General features: G+C 43.9%; 1 protein-coding gene across 1 annotated transcript in view; it reads left to right on the forward strand.

Moving 5' to 3' along the window:
* Positions 1 to 15,721, forward strand: part of LOC126262878 (E3 ubiquitin-protein ligase mib1) — a 662,829-nt gene extending 647,108 nt beyond the window's left edge. Inside the window, exon 12 of the mRNA XM_049959750.1 lies at positions 15,688 to 15,721. Coding sequence (XP_049815707.1) covers positions 15,688 to 15,706 — 19 coding nt within the window. The 3' untranslated portion in view covers positions 15,707 to 15,721. The remainder of the gene's footprint in view (positions 1 to 15,687) is intronic.
* Positions 15,722 to 16,320: the final 599 nt, after the last annotated feature.

Here is a 16,320-nt window from a genome sequence, read left to right on the forward strand (position 1 = left end):
TCTAAAGGGTTGTAGAGGTGGCTATGAAATTGTAGTGGTGTAGCCGATGTATTTATATGAGTGATTGCTTTGTGTATTTTGCTAGTTTCTGCGCGTTCTATAAAGAATTTTCTTAAATTGTCTACCTGTCCATAATGTAGGTTTTTTATATCGATAAATCCCCTTCCTCCTTCCTTTCTGCTTAATGTGAATCTTTCTGTTGCTGAATGTATGTGATGTATTCTATATTTATGGCATTGTGATCGTGTAAGTGTATTGAGTGCTTCTAGGTCTGTTACTCCATTTCACTACTCCAAATGAGTAGGTAAATATTGGTATGGCATAAGTATTTATAGCTTTGGTCTTGTTTCTTGCTGTCAATTCTGTTTTCAGTATTTTTGTTAGTCTTTGTCTATATTTTTCTTTTAGTTCTTCTTTAATATTTGTATTATCTATTCCTATTTTTTGTCTGTATCCTAGATATTTATAGGCATCCTTTTTTTCCATAGCTTCTATGCAGTCGCTGTGGTTAGCCAATATGTAATCTTCTTGTTTTGTGTGTTTTCCCTTGACTATGCTATTTTTCTTACATTTGTCTGTTCCAAAAGCCATACTTATATCATTGCTGAATACTTCTGTTATCTTTAGTAATTGGTTGAGTTGTTGATTTGTTGCTGCCAGTAGTTTTAGATCATCCATGTATAGCAAATGTGTGATGTTGTGTGGGTATGTTCCAGTAATACTGTATCCATAATTTGTATTATTTAGCATGTTGGATAGTGGGTTCAGAGCAAGGCAGAACCAGAAAGGACTTAATGAGTCTCCTTGGTATATTCCACGCTTAATCTGTATTGGCTGTGATGTGATATTATTTGAATTTGTTTGGATATTAAGTGTGGTTTTCCAATTTTTCACTACTATGTTTAGGAACTGTATCAATTTAGGATCTACTTTGTATATTTCCAATATTTGTAGTAACCATGAGTGGGGTACACTGTCAAAAGCTTTTTGGTAATCAATGTATGCGTAGTGTAGCGACCTTTGTTTAGTTTTAGCTTGATATGTCACCTCTGCATCTATTATCAGTTGCTCTTTACATCCTCGTGCTCCTTTGCAACAGCCTTTTTGTTCTTCATTTATAATTTTGTTCTGTGTTGTATGTGTCATTAATTTCTGTTTAATGATTGAAGTTAATATTTTGTATATTGTTGGTAGGCATGTTATGGGGCGATATTTAGCTGGGTTCGCTGTGTCTGCTTGATCTTTAGGTTTCAGATAAGTTATTCCATGTGTAAGTGTATCAGGGAATGTGTATGGGTCTGCAATGTAACTGTTAAATAATTTAGTTAGATGTGAATGTGTTGAGGTGAACTTCTTTAACCAGAAATTTGCTATTTTATCATTTCCAGCGGCTTTCCAATTGTGAGTAGAATTAATTGCTTGGGTGACTTCATGTTGCAAAATTATCACTTCAGGCATTTGTGGTATCATCTTGTATGTGTCTGTTTCTGCTTGTATCCACCGTGCATGCCTGTTATGTTGTACCGGGTTAGACCATATGTTGCTCCAGAAGTGTTCCATGTCTGTTATGTTTGGTGGATTGTTTATTTTAATGTGTGTGTTATCTATTGTCTGGTAAAATTTCTTTTGGTTTGTGTTGAATGTTTGGTTTTGTTTCCTTCTATTTTCACTTTTTTTGTATCTTCTGAGTCGTTTGGCTAATGCTTGTAATTTCTGCTTCTTTTCGTCTAATTGCTCTGTCGCTTCTTGTTGTGAGATTTTACCTAACCTTTTTCGTTTTTTTCCCGAGATTTCATTTCTTATAAATTGTTAGCTGTCTGATGTCTTTTCTCAGTTTTTCTATTCTGATCTGTAGCCTGTGTTGCCATGCTGGTTTTGTGGGTTTCTTCTGTGTGTTGGTTGGTTCTGATCTCTGTTTTATTATTATTATTATTATTATTATTATTATTATTAACATTGTTATCATTATATACCGCCATTGTACTATGTATACTGTAATGTTAACTGATCATAGATGTCTGGTTATATGTAGGAGAGGGACTGAAGGCACTAATATTTTTCGCCAGGTGAAATAAATGCATAAATAAATAAATAAAAACATTTTTATCGACTGATGCCTCCACATAGACTACCGCGACACCTGCGATAAATCTGAAACCGCAAATATCACTGACCTCTCAGCAGTCATTAACATGTTGTTGTTGTGGTCTTTAGTCCAGAGACTGGTTTGATGCAGCTCCCCATGCTACTCTATTCTGTGCAAGCCTCTTCAACTCCCAGTACCTACTGCAACCTACATCCTTCTGAATCTGCTTAGTGGATTCATCTCTTGGACTCCCTCTACGATTTTTACCCTCCACGCTGCCCTCCAATACTAAATTGGTGATCCCTTGATGCCTCAGAACATGTACTACCGACCGATCCCTTCTTCTAGTCAAGTTGTGCCATAAATTTCTCTTCTCCCCAGTTCTATTCAATACCTCCTCATTAGTTATGTGATCTACCCATCTCATCTTCAGCATTCTTTTGCAGCACCACATTCCGAAAGCTTCTATTCTCTTCTTGTCTAAACTTTTTATCGTCTACGTTTCACTTCCATACATGGCTACACTCCATACAAATACTTTCAGAAACGACTTCCTGATACTTAAATTTAGCCGAGCGATCTAAGGCGCTGCAGTCATGGACTGTGCGGCTGGTCCCGGCGGAGGTTCGAGTCCTCCCTCGGGCATGGGTGTGTGTATTTGTCCTTAGGATAATTTAGGTTAAGTAGTGTGTAAGCTTGGGGACTGATGACCTTAGTAGGTAAGTCTCATAAGATTTCACACACATTTGAACATTTGACACTTAAATCTATACTCGATGTTAACTAATGTCTCCTCTTCAGAAACGCTTTCCTTGCCCCAAACATCAAAAGTCATTTACTACTTAAAGCCTCTCATTTCCTAACCTAATTCCATCAGCATCATCCGACTTAATTCGACTACATTCCATTATCCTCGTTTTGCTTTTGTTGATGTTCATCTTATATCCTCCTTTCAAGAAACTGTCCATTCCGTTCAGCTGCTCTTCCAGGTCCTTAGCTGTCTCTGACAGAATTACAATGTCATCGGCGAACCTCAAAGTTTTTATTTCTTCTCCGCGGATTTTAATTCCTACTCCGAATTTTTCTTTTGTTTCCTTTACTGCTTGCTCAATATACAGATTGAATAATATCGGGGATAGTCTACAACCCTGTCTCACTCCCTTCCCAACCACTACTTCCCTTTCATGCCCCTCGACTCTTATAACTGCCATCTGGTTTCTGTAGAAATTGTAAATAGCCTTTCGCTCCCTGTATTTTACCCCTGCCACATTCAGAATTTGAAAGAGAGTACTCCATTCAACATTGTCAAAAGCTTTCTCTAAGTCTACAAATGCTCTAAAGGTAGGTACTGCCTTATAAAGGTCAGTATTGCCTCACGTGTTCCAATATTTCTACGGAATCCAAACTGATCTTCCCCGAGGTCGGCTTCTACCAGTTTTTCCATTCGTCTGTAAAGAATTCGTGTTAGTATTTTGCAGCTGTGACTTATTAAACTGATAGTTCGGTAATTTTCGCACCTGTCAACACCTGCTTTTTTTGGGATTGGAATTATTATATTCTTCTTGAAGTCTGAGGGAATTTCGCCTCTCTCATACATCTTGCTCACCAGATGGTAGAGTTTTGTCAGGGCTGGCTCTCCCAAGGCTATCATTAGTTCTAATGGAATGTTGTCTACTCCCGGGGCCTTGTTTCGACTTAGGTCTTTCAGTGCTCTGTCAAACTCTTCATGCAGTATTATATCTCCCATTTCATCTCACTTCTATTTCCATAATATTGTTAACATATTAACATATGGCATGAAGAATTAACTGAATTACGCCTATGTCTGTGGATAACCTTACATGCGTCATAACGGCTGCGGATGTCCTCTCTGACTTCATGGAAACGTGGGTAAAAACATTACACAGCATCTTTTACTTTGTGTGACTGAATATACTTATTGTTCTGTAAGTGTTGAGCTTGTAAACAACAAACCACGATATTTCGCACGGTAAGTACTTTTGTTGCGCTCGCGTAAAGGTATACTGTGTCACAACATTATAACCACCTGCTTTGCAGCGCGTTGATCCACCTACGGAACGCAATACAATAGCGATTCTTCGGGGCATAGATTCGTCGAGTCATTGGTATGTTTCCGTAGGTATTTGGCACCACATGTCTAAGCGCAAGTCGCACAATTCCCTGAAATTACGGGCCGGTGATTTGCGGGGCGGACCTGGATGCCGATAGCGACACGGATGTCTTCCAACCGGCTCAGGATAGGAAGATTTGGTGGCCAAGAATCAATGTGAGTTGGCCTTGTGACACGAACGGTTGTATTGCTGGGAGTTGCTGTTGCCGTCGGGGAACACATCAGATAATCTTCACGCAGCCAGCACACGTCACGGTGCCTTCTATTCTTAGCAAATGTCCAGCGCAAGCCCAGGTGAGCGTCCCTCGCAGCGTAATACTGCCCCACAACGACACAAGTCCGTGGTGCGGTGCGTGTATCTAGCAGTCCGAGTGATGGCGCATCAGGACTCGACCATCGACCTGGTGTAACAAGAAACCTGGTGCACGCGAACGGGTGTCACGCTTCCATTAATCGACGGCCCAGTGTCGACGATCGTGTGCCTACTGCAATCATAGTTGACGATATCGTTTATGTCAACGTGGTAACTCGTATCGCTCGTCTGCTGTGGAGCTCCACGCTCAACAATGTGCTTCGAAGGGTGTGCCACGAAACACCTGTGTTTACGTCAGCAGTGTTCTCGGTTGTCAGGTCTGCCACGGTTGGCCGCCAGTACTGCTTTGCAGAGCGAACGACACCCGACCTCCATGTTCTCTGACGAGGGGTGGAGGTGCAACTCCTTGTCGCCTATCCATGCTTCACCGTCCACCGTCCTCTTTCCAAAGATGCTCACAACTGTCACACGCGAACAGCCGACCAGCTTCGCCTTTTCCGAGATGCTGATTCCCAGACGACGGGTCATAACAATTTGTCCTTGACGGACGTCGCCTGTGTCAGTGGATTTCCCCACTTGTGGCCCATATCGTCGGTAGAATGAATCGCCATTCGTCGCTTTCGGCTGGTATATGCTTTCAGCTTGTATTCTTCCCCTACCGTGTTGCGTCCCCGTATTCAGTCTCGCAGTGGTAATAGTGTTTTGGTCCATCGACGAATACAGGAATATATTGATGTAGGTGCAGTATAATAATTCCATATGCGACTAGGGCGTGGGGAGAACGACTAGATCGTGGGGAGGAATAGATTTGTACCACTGAAGTAGCGCAAAGAGACGCGAGGCATTCATAACTGCTGTGTCCCAGTAATGGGAGTGGTCGTCCCGAGTGGCCGGCATGCGCCATTTTGTGTGTGTGTGTGTGTGTGTGTGTGTGTGACACTATACTCTTGGGAAAGACGTTGTTTGGATGCAGAGATGAAACTGAGGGCCATCCAGCCAAATGTTATCGCCGAGTTCCCATGTTGGTTACTTCTTCGCTGGTGTACCTTGAGCATCATCTGCTAGGCATTTCATATAATACAGATCATGTTAATTTTAACATGTAACACTACAGCTATCAAGCTTATGTAATTTTCAAACTATATTTATCCGTATTACTGTATCATCATAAACACTCCTGGAAATGGAAAAAAGAACACATTGACACCGGTGTGTCAGACCCACCATACTTGCTCCGGACACTGCGAGAGGGCTGTACAAGCAATGATCACACGCACGGCACAGCGGACACACCAGGAACCGCGGTGTTGGCCGTCGAATGGCGCTAGCTGCGCAGCATTTGTGCACCGCCGCCGTCAGTGTCAGCCAGTTTGCCGTGGCATACGGAGCTCCATCGCAGTCTTTAACACTGGTAGCATGCCGCGACAGCGTGGACGTGAACCGTATGTGCAGTTGACGGACTTTGAGCGAGGGCGTATAGTGGGCATGCGGGAGGCCGGGTGGACGTACCGCCGAATTGCTCAACACGTGGGGCGTGAGGTCTCCACAGTACATCGATGTTGTCGCCAATGGTCGGTGGAAGGTGCACGTGCCCGTCGACCTGGGACAGGACCGCAGCGACGCACGGATGCACGCCAAGACCGTAGGATCCTACGCAGTGCCTTAGGGGACCGCACCGCCACTTCCCAGCAAATTAGGGACACTGTTGCTCCTGGGGTATCGGCGAGGACCATTAGCAACCGTCTCCATGAAGCTGGGCTACGGTCCCGCACACCGTTAGGCCGTCTTCCGCTCACGCCCCAACATCGTGCAGCCCGCCTCCGGTGGTGTCGCGACAGGCGTGAATGGAGGGACGAATGGAGACGTGTCGTCTTCAGCGATGAGAGTCGCTTCTGCCTTGGTGCCAATGATGGTCGTATGCGTGTTTGGCGCCGTGCAGGTGAGCGCCACAATCAGGACTGCATACGACCGAGGCACACAGGGCCAACACCCGGCATCATGGTGTGGGGAGCGATCTCCTACACTGGCCGTACACCACTGGTGATCGTCGAGGGGACACTGAATAGTGCACGGTACATCCAAACCGTCATCGAACCCATCGTTCTACCATTCCTAGACCGGCAAGGGAACTTGCTGTTCCAACAGGACAATGCACGTCCGCATGTATCCCGTGCCACCCAACGTGCTCTAGAAGGTGTACGTCAACTACCCTGGCCAGCAAGATCTCCGGATCTGTCCCCCATTGAGCATGTTTGGGACTGGATGAGTCTCACGCGGTCTGCACGTCCAGCACGAACGCTGGTCCAACTGAGGCGCCAGGTGGAAATGGCATGGCAAGCCGTTCCACAGGACTACATCCAGCATCTCTACGATCGTCTCCATGGGAGAATAGCAGCCTGCATTGCTGCGAAAGGTGGATATACACTGTACTAGTGCCGACATTGTGCATGCTCTGTTGCCTGTGTCTATGTGCCTGTGGTTCTGTCAGTGTGATCATGTGATGTATCTGACCCCAGGAATGTGTCAATAAAGTTTCCCCTTCCTGGGACAATGAATTCAGTGTTCTTATTTCAATTTCCAGGAGTGTATTTTTCAAAGGTAGGTTTTAGGGTTTATTTGTACCCAGCAGCTGTGTAGTCCGTCTCCTCCTCTTTCTGCCTTTCTGCCTTGTAACCGAAACAGCTGCTACTATACCACCAGCGTTTCTGGTGTACTCCAACTGACTGGGGGGCTTCCATAGACGAATTTCTGAAAGTTAGTCAGCGTATAGTTTACTTATGACGAGTTGTTAGCCAATATTATTCATAATTACACTATTTATACGTGCTAGTGGACTATTTTAAGATGCTTGTCCGTATTTTATTGTAAGTTGTGAACGCTTAAAATTGCCTAAGGGCCGAAACCGTTTAATAAAAAAGAAAAAAAAAATCGAGAAATTTTGATGTAACTGGTATTGCGATCCATAGAAAATATTATTACATTACACTAGTAAAGATTTGGCAGGACGAAAGGCTGGAGTTCGTGTAAAATTCCATTAGAGTTTGACAAAAATTTCAGCACAGAGCAAAATTGAGACACTAGATCTGGATCCAGGGAAATGTATACACGGTGAGTCACGAGGTTTTACCCCCGTTGCTGGAGGTTATTCCTTAGGTTATTTGGAACAAAAAATGTAAATACAATAATGTGATCAGAGCCATAATTAAGGAGCTACAACATAGTTCCGAAACATGCCACGGTGTTTGAGCGCTACACTTGTGTTCACAGGACACACGATCAGTCTTAGATGCGAAAGCTGCTGTTGCCGAATATCGCCGTCTGTATCCTAATCGTAGGATTCCTAGTGCCAAAACATTTAGTGGAACATAGCGAACATTGCTAGAAACTGATACTTTTCCCAGTATTCGTATTCACTCCGAAAGACATCCTGACGTTCAAGAAGAGGAAAACATTCTTAATTCAGCAGATCGCAGTCCTGGTTCAAGTACAAGACGCCTAGCTACCTGATTGAACGTTTCACAATCTAAGGTACGTAGGATTCTTCATGAGAATGGACTGTATCCTTTTCACGAGCAGAAAGCTCAACATTTAGAGCCACATGATTGTGCCAACCGTTTGCACTTTTATAACTGGCTATCGCTTCATAATGTTCAGTTATGAGGCAACATTTACAAGAGATGGCATCAACCACATGCATCACATGCATGTCTGGGCAAACGGAAATCCCGATGCCACGGTAGTATCTCAATGTCAACGCAGATTCAGTGTCAGTGTCTGGTGTGATGTTGTGGTTTGCAGAACGAACGACACCCGACCTCCACGTTCTCTGATGAGGGGTGGAGGTGCAACGCCTTGTCGCCTGCGCAGGGGCCTTTACTGGGGCCATTTATTCTCCTGGGAAATTTAAATCGTCAGATGTATGGTAACTTTTTACCAGAAGACTTACCGCAGCTTCTTGAAGATACTCCTCTGGAAACAAGACGCCACATGTACGTCAAACATGCACACTTCCACCATGTGGAATTAGCTTTCTTAATCAACAATTCCCACATCGATGGATAGGTAGCGGGTGCCCTATCAACTGGCCTGCCAGATCACCAGATTTAATACCCCTAGATTACTGCATCTGGGGGTGGATGAAAGACTTCGTGTACGAAGTTAAGGTGGAAACACGAGAAGAATTGATGCAACGCCTTTTTGATGCCACAACGTAAATAAGGAACGAGCGTGTGAAACTACGAAATGCTGCTCGCACGGTTCACTCCCGTACGAATCTTTGCCTTCAAATGCAGGGAGGAAATTTTGAACATTTGCTTTAAATCCACTCTGAATGCAAGAGACAAAATTGTTTAAATTAATTATTATGTGCATTTTTGATAGTAAAATCCTACAATAAATGTTTTTGTGCAGTTTTCCTGAGTTTTTCAATTACTGTAGCTCCTTAATTATGGATCTGATCCCATTGCGTTATTTACATTTTTTGTTCCATATAACTTAAGGAAAACCCTCCAGCAACAGGGGAAAACCTCGTGACTCACCCTGTAGTTATGCAATCAATTAAACGTAAAAATGTAGTAATTTGGGACTACTCTAAGAAGGCCTAACAACTGAGCTAATCATGTCATATGCATATTGGGATATGAAGTGACTCAGATGTAGGAAATGCAGAAGGCCACTTTTGCCAGTTTTTTCTGCATAGGTAGACGTGCCGTGTGAGTAAAAGAAACAAATAAGGTTGTATGAAGTGTATTCATGACACGTTTAACTATCTAATTACTTTCACAAGCTGCAACATTGTCGCGAATAAAACAGTGACCCGTATATAGAATAAATTTCCTTTAATTTACTGGTATGGTCACAAACTTTTTGTTCACAGATTACCGATTTCGGTCTAGAATGACCATCTTCAGATCTGTGTTTTATAAAAACAGTGTGCTAATGTACTACAGCCATAGTGGCACCGTCAAATGTTTGCATTTAACATTTAACGATGCCACTATGGCTGCCGTACATTAGCACACTGTTTTTATAAAACACAGATCTGAAGATGGTCATTATAGACCGAAACCGGTAATCTGTGAACAAAAAGTTTGTGACCATAGACGGAAATTAAAGGAATTGTATCTAATTTCTAATAACTGTTTCAGATGTCCTGTGTCCAAAGAAACATGTTGTACAGATTAACAATTACTCCCTGTATTTCGCGCCAACTGTCTGTGGTAGGGATACAGAGATCCGGCAAGTGCCATAAAAGTACAGTGACGGTGCGAGATAGACCACCGGCTGGATGAAACATAGAGAATGTGCAGAGGCTAAATTTCTTTATTTCCGCATGTGATCACAAACTTGTTAGGTTCTGAGACTATCGGTTTCTGTCAGCAATGGTCATCTTGGTATCTGCAGCAAAACATGGGAAAACACAAATACAACTAATGGATTATCTACAGCTTAAAACTATAAAATAGGCCATAACGAAAAGTATTACTGACATACATGTGAAAATTATGCGCTTTGAGTATGACGAAGCGTATCCGTTTTAAAAACATATCCTAATACAATGGAGCCATGGTCATAAGATAAACACAAAATTAGCTCAATATCTTCGCACATACATAAAAAATGATGTACAACAGCTTCATCTTGTTAACAACACTACTGTTCAAAACAAATCGACGTACAGTAGCCACAAAATACACTCCTGGATATGGAAAAAAGAACACATTGACATCGGTGTGTCAGACCCACCATACTTGCTCCGGACACTGCGAGAGGGCTGTACAAGCAATGATCACACGCACGGCACAGCGGACACACCAGGAACCGCGGTGTTGGCCGTCGAATGGCGCTAGCTGCGCAGCATTTGTGCACCGCCGCCGTCAGTGTCAGCCAGTTTGCCGTGGCATACGGAGCTCCATCGCAGTCTTTAACACTGGTAGCATGCCGCGACAGCGTGGACGTGAACCGTATGTGCAGTTGACGGACTTTGAGCGAGGGCGTATAGTGGGCATGCGGGAGGCCGGGTGGACGTACCGCCGAATTGCTCAACACGTGGGGCGTGAGGTCTCCACAGTACATCGATGTTGTCGCCAGTGGTCGGCGGAAGGTGCACGTGCCCGTCGACCTGGGACCGGACCGTAGCGACGCACGGATGCACGCCAAGACCGTAGGATCCTACGCAGTGCCGTAGGGGACCGCACCGCCACTTCCCAGCAAATTAGGGACACTGTTGCTCCTGGGGTATCGGCGAGGACCATTCGCAACCGTCTCCATGAAGCTGGGCTACGGTCCCGCACACCGTTAGGCCGTCTTCCGCTCACGCCCCAACATCGTGCAGCCCGCCTCCGGTGGTGTCGCGACAGGCGTGAATGGAGGGACGAATGGAGACGTGTCGTCTTCAGCGATGAGAGTCGCTTCTGCCTTGGTGCCAATGATGGTCGTATGCGTGTTTGGCGCCGTGCAGGTGAGCGCCACAATCAGGACTGCATACGACCGAGGCACACAGGGCCAACACCCGGCATCATGGTGTGGGGAACGATCTCCTACACTGGCCGTACACCACTGGTGATCGTCGAGGGGACACTGAATAGTGCACGGTACATCCAAACCGTCATCGAACCCATCGTTCTACCATTCCTAGACCGGCAAGGGAACTTGCTGTTCCAACAGGACAATGCACGTCCGCATGTATCCCGTGCCACCCAACGTGCTCTAGAAGGTGTACGTCAACTACCCTGGCCAGCAAGATCTCCGGATCTGTCCCCCATTGAGCATGTTTGGGACCGGATGAAGCGTCGTCTCACGCGGTCTGCACGTCCAGCACGAACGCTGGTCCAACTGAGGCGCCAGGTGGAAATGGCATGGCAAGCCGTTCCACAGGACTACATCCAGCATCTCTACGATCGTCTCCATGGGAGAATAGCAGCCTGCATTGCTGCGAAAGGTGGATATACACTGTACTAGTGCCGACATTGTGCATGCTCTGGTGCCTGTGTCTATGTGCCTGTGGTTCTGTCAGTGTGATCATGTGATGTATCTGACCGCAGGAATGTGTCAATAAAGTTTCCCCTTCCTGGGACAATGAATTCACGGTGTTCTTATTTCAATTTCCAGGAGTGTATCTGCGTTGCAAGTTCGCCATATGTCGCTACAGTAGGCGGACACATACTCTTCAACCATACAATTCTACGATATGGAATAGGAAGAGGAATGGAATCGATAAAGTCTATAGTGGGCTTACAAGGTGTGTAAGTCATTAAAGTAATAAATGCAATAAATTAAAAACACGACCAAAGTTAGATTGTTAAGAAGGAAATAGTTAGGTGACGATAATTCTGATACGCTCTTGTGGCGTATTTTAGGTGAAAATTTGACATACATGAGAACAAGCTCACGGAGTTCACAGAATAATATAAAAATGATAAAGTACTGCATTTTATTACTGTGATGTCTTAAACAGTGGGTAATCCTACTACAGACTTCACAGATTGTTTTCCTCTTTTTAATCCATATCGTACAATTATATGACTGAAGACTGTGTGTACCCCTACAGTATCGACATCTGGCGAGCTTGCGACACAAACATTTTGTGACTACTATACGGCAGTTTAATTTGAACAGTAGCGCTGTTGTCTAGATGACTCTAATATATACCAAATTTTTTTATACGCCGTGATTCAAAAGCAGCTGTACACCCTTCGTGGGTGTCATATATGCATCAAAAAACTATAAAATGTTAAATAAAATTTTATCTGAAATTGCTTTATTCTCGAATTATAGTATATTATGTCACTTGTGATAGGCATTGCATTATGGACCAGTACAGGCTTTTAGCGTGCCGTGTTCGCCAGCATATCAACTGATGTTGCTTTTTACACGCCTCTACACTGCTCGGTTGGTTATGGTACGAAATGCCGTTGTTTACTTGACTTCGGTGTGGTCTGTTGTACTCTATGGCGCTGTGGGGCTCGGCGAACGTATGAGAAACGTCGCGTAACCACAGTACGGCGATATCAACATCGTTGTGCAGTGAACATTTAGTTTATTATAGCGGACAATCGGTTACTCCGACCGCATGTTATTCCAGAGCTCCTGAATGATAGTGTATCGACAGTTTTTGGAACATGAGTTGGGTGGTCTGCTTCATGATGTCATACTCGCTTCACGAACCAACTCACGGTTTATGCACGACGGTGGCCCTGCACATTTGAGTCTAGAGGCAAGAGAGTATCTCAGCGTTGCTTATCCCGATAAGCAGCCGACCGAAACCGGTAGTGTGAGGACTTGTGATCAAAGACGGAAATAAAGAAATCTATTCTACACATTCTGGATCACTGTTCTATCCGCGACCATGTCGCAGCTTGTGAAATGTGCAGAAGCCTGTTTCTGGAGACCACCTATTAGGAGTTAGGTTTAATAGCGACACGTGGAGGGCAGGCAGCGTTTAGTGCGGAAGACGGCGGCAAGAAGCGGCGACACCCGCGGCGCCGTTAATACAGCGCCGCCACGCGCAGCCGGCCGCCTGTCGCTCCGACAGCCGCTGGAGAGCGCGTCCGCCGTCCGCCAGCGTAGCGGCGGGCGCGCAAGAAGCGCCATTACTGCTGGCGGCGGCGCCTGCAAATGAGGCCGAGGCCGACCCGCAGCGCACAGCGCGCCGGAAAAACGGATCGCCGCTAATGGCACCAAGTTCGCTAATTAAAATTAATAATTACGCAATTAAGCGCACTTAAATTTCCCTTCGTCTTTATTCCCGCCACCATCTTCTGTTTTTGGAATCGCGGGAAACTATCACAGCTGTGTGCAGTTTCGGTGATCTGTAGTCACTGAAATTCCTTCTTCGAGAGTCCTAGATAGAGAACTGTCCTAGACTGGACTTTGTATCGGCATCTCATTTATTCGTTGTTAGTCGGAAAAGTTTCATCTGTGAATAATTTGCCTACTCCGAATGAGATGTGGTGGCTGCCGTTTGTACTTCCGTTCTGATCCCTCTTCGACCATTGAGTAAAACGTTGCTTCCGACTTTAGCGGCCGGAATGACGATGGTCAGGAACTTCAGTTTTGATCGGTGCCTGGTAAAAAAATTTTGGCACTCTACAAAACTGTTGACCAAGTTTCGTAGTTTTGCAAGTGTGTATATTTTAACATACGAATCGTCTTCTATGAAGTGCTGTTGAAGATGAGCTTGTGACTCACTACGGAATAATAAATTTAAACTGAGTTCTATGCAGCCTTTGTCAACTTTTTGCTATCAAACATGAAGCTCCTGAGATCCGTACGAGCTGTAGAGCATTGAGGCAGAAAACAATGGTGATGTTGTATTTAGACCAATAGTGACTTCGGCAGTTATGGTCCATAGATATAAAGCAGCTCCGTTTCACTTGCTCAGTCACATACTCCACTTCAAATGATTTATTTCTGTGATTTTAAATGAATCTCTATACTTTGCTTGGTTCCCAGTAATGGTTCTCTCTGTGTTTACATTCTTACGAGAAGAACACGGCAAGCGCCATAACCTGATTTCCCAGAAACTTTACTCAGCGATAGAGTGCTCAAAAAAAGCAAAGATCTGTATCGGTTTATGTGTAGATACTCGACCATTTCTGACAAAACTACGGTCAAAGATTTTGGCGTAATTTATGCGCCTTTTGGCGCACGATAGTTTCAGCCGAAATTGTGGCGCACTAGCTAGCGTCACGGTCTCCCACTACTGCGCGCTGAGTTAGAAACCAAATTATTGCTTTTATTTCATCATCTATTTCATTTATGTACCCATGACCCTAGAAGGTTACCCCACACGAATGTTTCTTATCAAGCTGGTGGCTACAATGGCATTGTATTAATGCTAAAATTAAAACGAGGTTTCACTATAAGTGTCACGCATTTATTACGTAATGTATGTGTGTATGGTGTTTTCAGGGGCTACAATCTTTTTTAGATTTCCATTCTTATAATAATTTTTATATTCTTATATTTTATTCTCAGGATAATTCTTCAGGAAGATTTGATGCATTCCCTTTCATGATACCGATCGTAGGAACATTCTAAACATCAAATTCGGAACACCTCGAGAATCGCGCGAAGACATGTCTGCCACAGTGGCATTTCTTCGTGTGAATGTCACCCGGGAAAGAAACGTCATTAACGTTGCTGAAGACTTCGCACGTTCGCGACAATTTTATGGCAAACCACGCATAACGGATAACTCTACGGAAAAGTGGCGTTTGTAATTGATTATGAATCAAAGTACACTAAAGGAAATGCGCTGAAGACAATTTCAAATAATGTTCTCGCGTTTTTCTTTTTTTAAATTCATTCACCAGACATACATTTAGTCGACGAATAAGGACAACGTTATTTCAGTATACATTGGAAAGCATCCGTGTGGTATTCTTCTACGGACTTGGATAGAAAAATGAAAAACAGAAAAAAAAATAATAATCGGGTTTCGAACGCGGGGTTCAAAACTGTGAAGCCGGGATGCTAGCCACCGCGCCACCGCTTCGGTTAAACTATTTACTCGCAAAAAGGTACATGAAGTACGTCGAAAACTTGGACCGTAATTCCTTCAGAAACGCTCGTGTATCTACGTATAAGCCGAGACATCTGTTCACTTATTTTGAGCGCTCTTCCACTGACAGAAGTTTCTGAGAAATCAAATTATGGCAGTTTCAGCCTGGCCTGGAGGCGTGCTCAGGTAGCGCGGTGGGTAAGGAGGCCGCTCACGATAAGCGGGAGATCGGGTTCGAGTGCAGGTGTGGCACAAGTCTTCAGTACTCTCTACGAACAAGTACAGTGTGACAACACGTTACTAAATCAGCTTGAAGGTAATGGTAAAAATTTTGTTGTTAGTAGATTTTGCTTCCGAGCTGACGTAGTTTTAATTCTCAGAGCAACTTTCGGCCAAAGTGTTTATGGTAGTTGCATGTGGGTTTTCAAGAGAAATGGTAAATATTTGAGGAAGTGGTAATACCTATACTGACTTATCCGACTGGAACATTACATATGACATGTGGAGAACAGAAAGTTATTGGCACTGTGTTTCTAGCTTATCGTTGTAAAGCAGGGCGTAACAAGAGTATTCTCTCTTTCATGAATAATTTTGTGACATTTGAGGCGGAAGAATGTGGATTATATGTGTAATGATCTTGTGTTTTGTTGCAGGTACGTTTTCAACGAATGATGATGCTTCAGTGGAGAAGGTAAATATTTATGTTTTCATATATCAGGACAAGCAAAGCTGTCTTGCGGAAGGGTATTGTCACCCCAGCGGATACTGAAACGGGCGCATGTTGTCAGCGCCCATTTTGAATTGTCTTATCTGCAGATCTTTAGGAAGAACTCTGTGTTTAGTGACGTCCGGGAACAACGCATGGCACATGAAGTGCGCGTGTAGCTCTAGTAGCACTTTCAGATCTGTAGTACTCCCATACCTGTGGCGATGTATGCACAAACGGATTTTTATAGTTTTATACAGTTGCCGTTTGTAAGAGTTAATATTACCACCTAATAAAAAGTGAATTAACGGAAAGCAGTAAATTATAGTAAACATAATTCTCGTAAATTGGTAATTTGTGAGTAAGAATTTATTCGCAACTATTGACTACATGATAACTGAATAAAAGCTGTAGACAGAAAATCATTTCACTCTCGTGTAAGTTCCTCAATCTGGCTAATAGCTGTATCCGCGTTTCACTAGTCGTTTAGCCCATTCACTCCGATATTGGATGAGGGATTTTTTTTAACATACGGCTTTCTAATATCAAAATTTTAAACTAACAGTATATAACTAACAGC

The sequence above is a fragment of the Schistocerca nitens genome, chromosome 6 (assembly GCF_023898315.1).
Source record: "Schistocerca nitens isolate TAMUIC-IGC-003100 chromosome 6, iqSchNite1.1, whole genome shotgun sequence".
NCBI classification, from domain to species: domain Eukaryota; kingdom Metazoa; phylum Arthropoda; class Insecta; order Orthoptera; family Acrididae; genus Schistocerca; species Schistocerca nitens.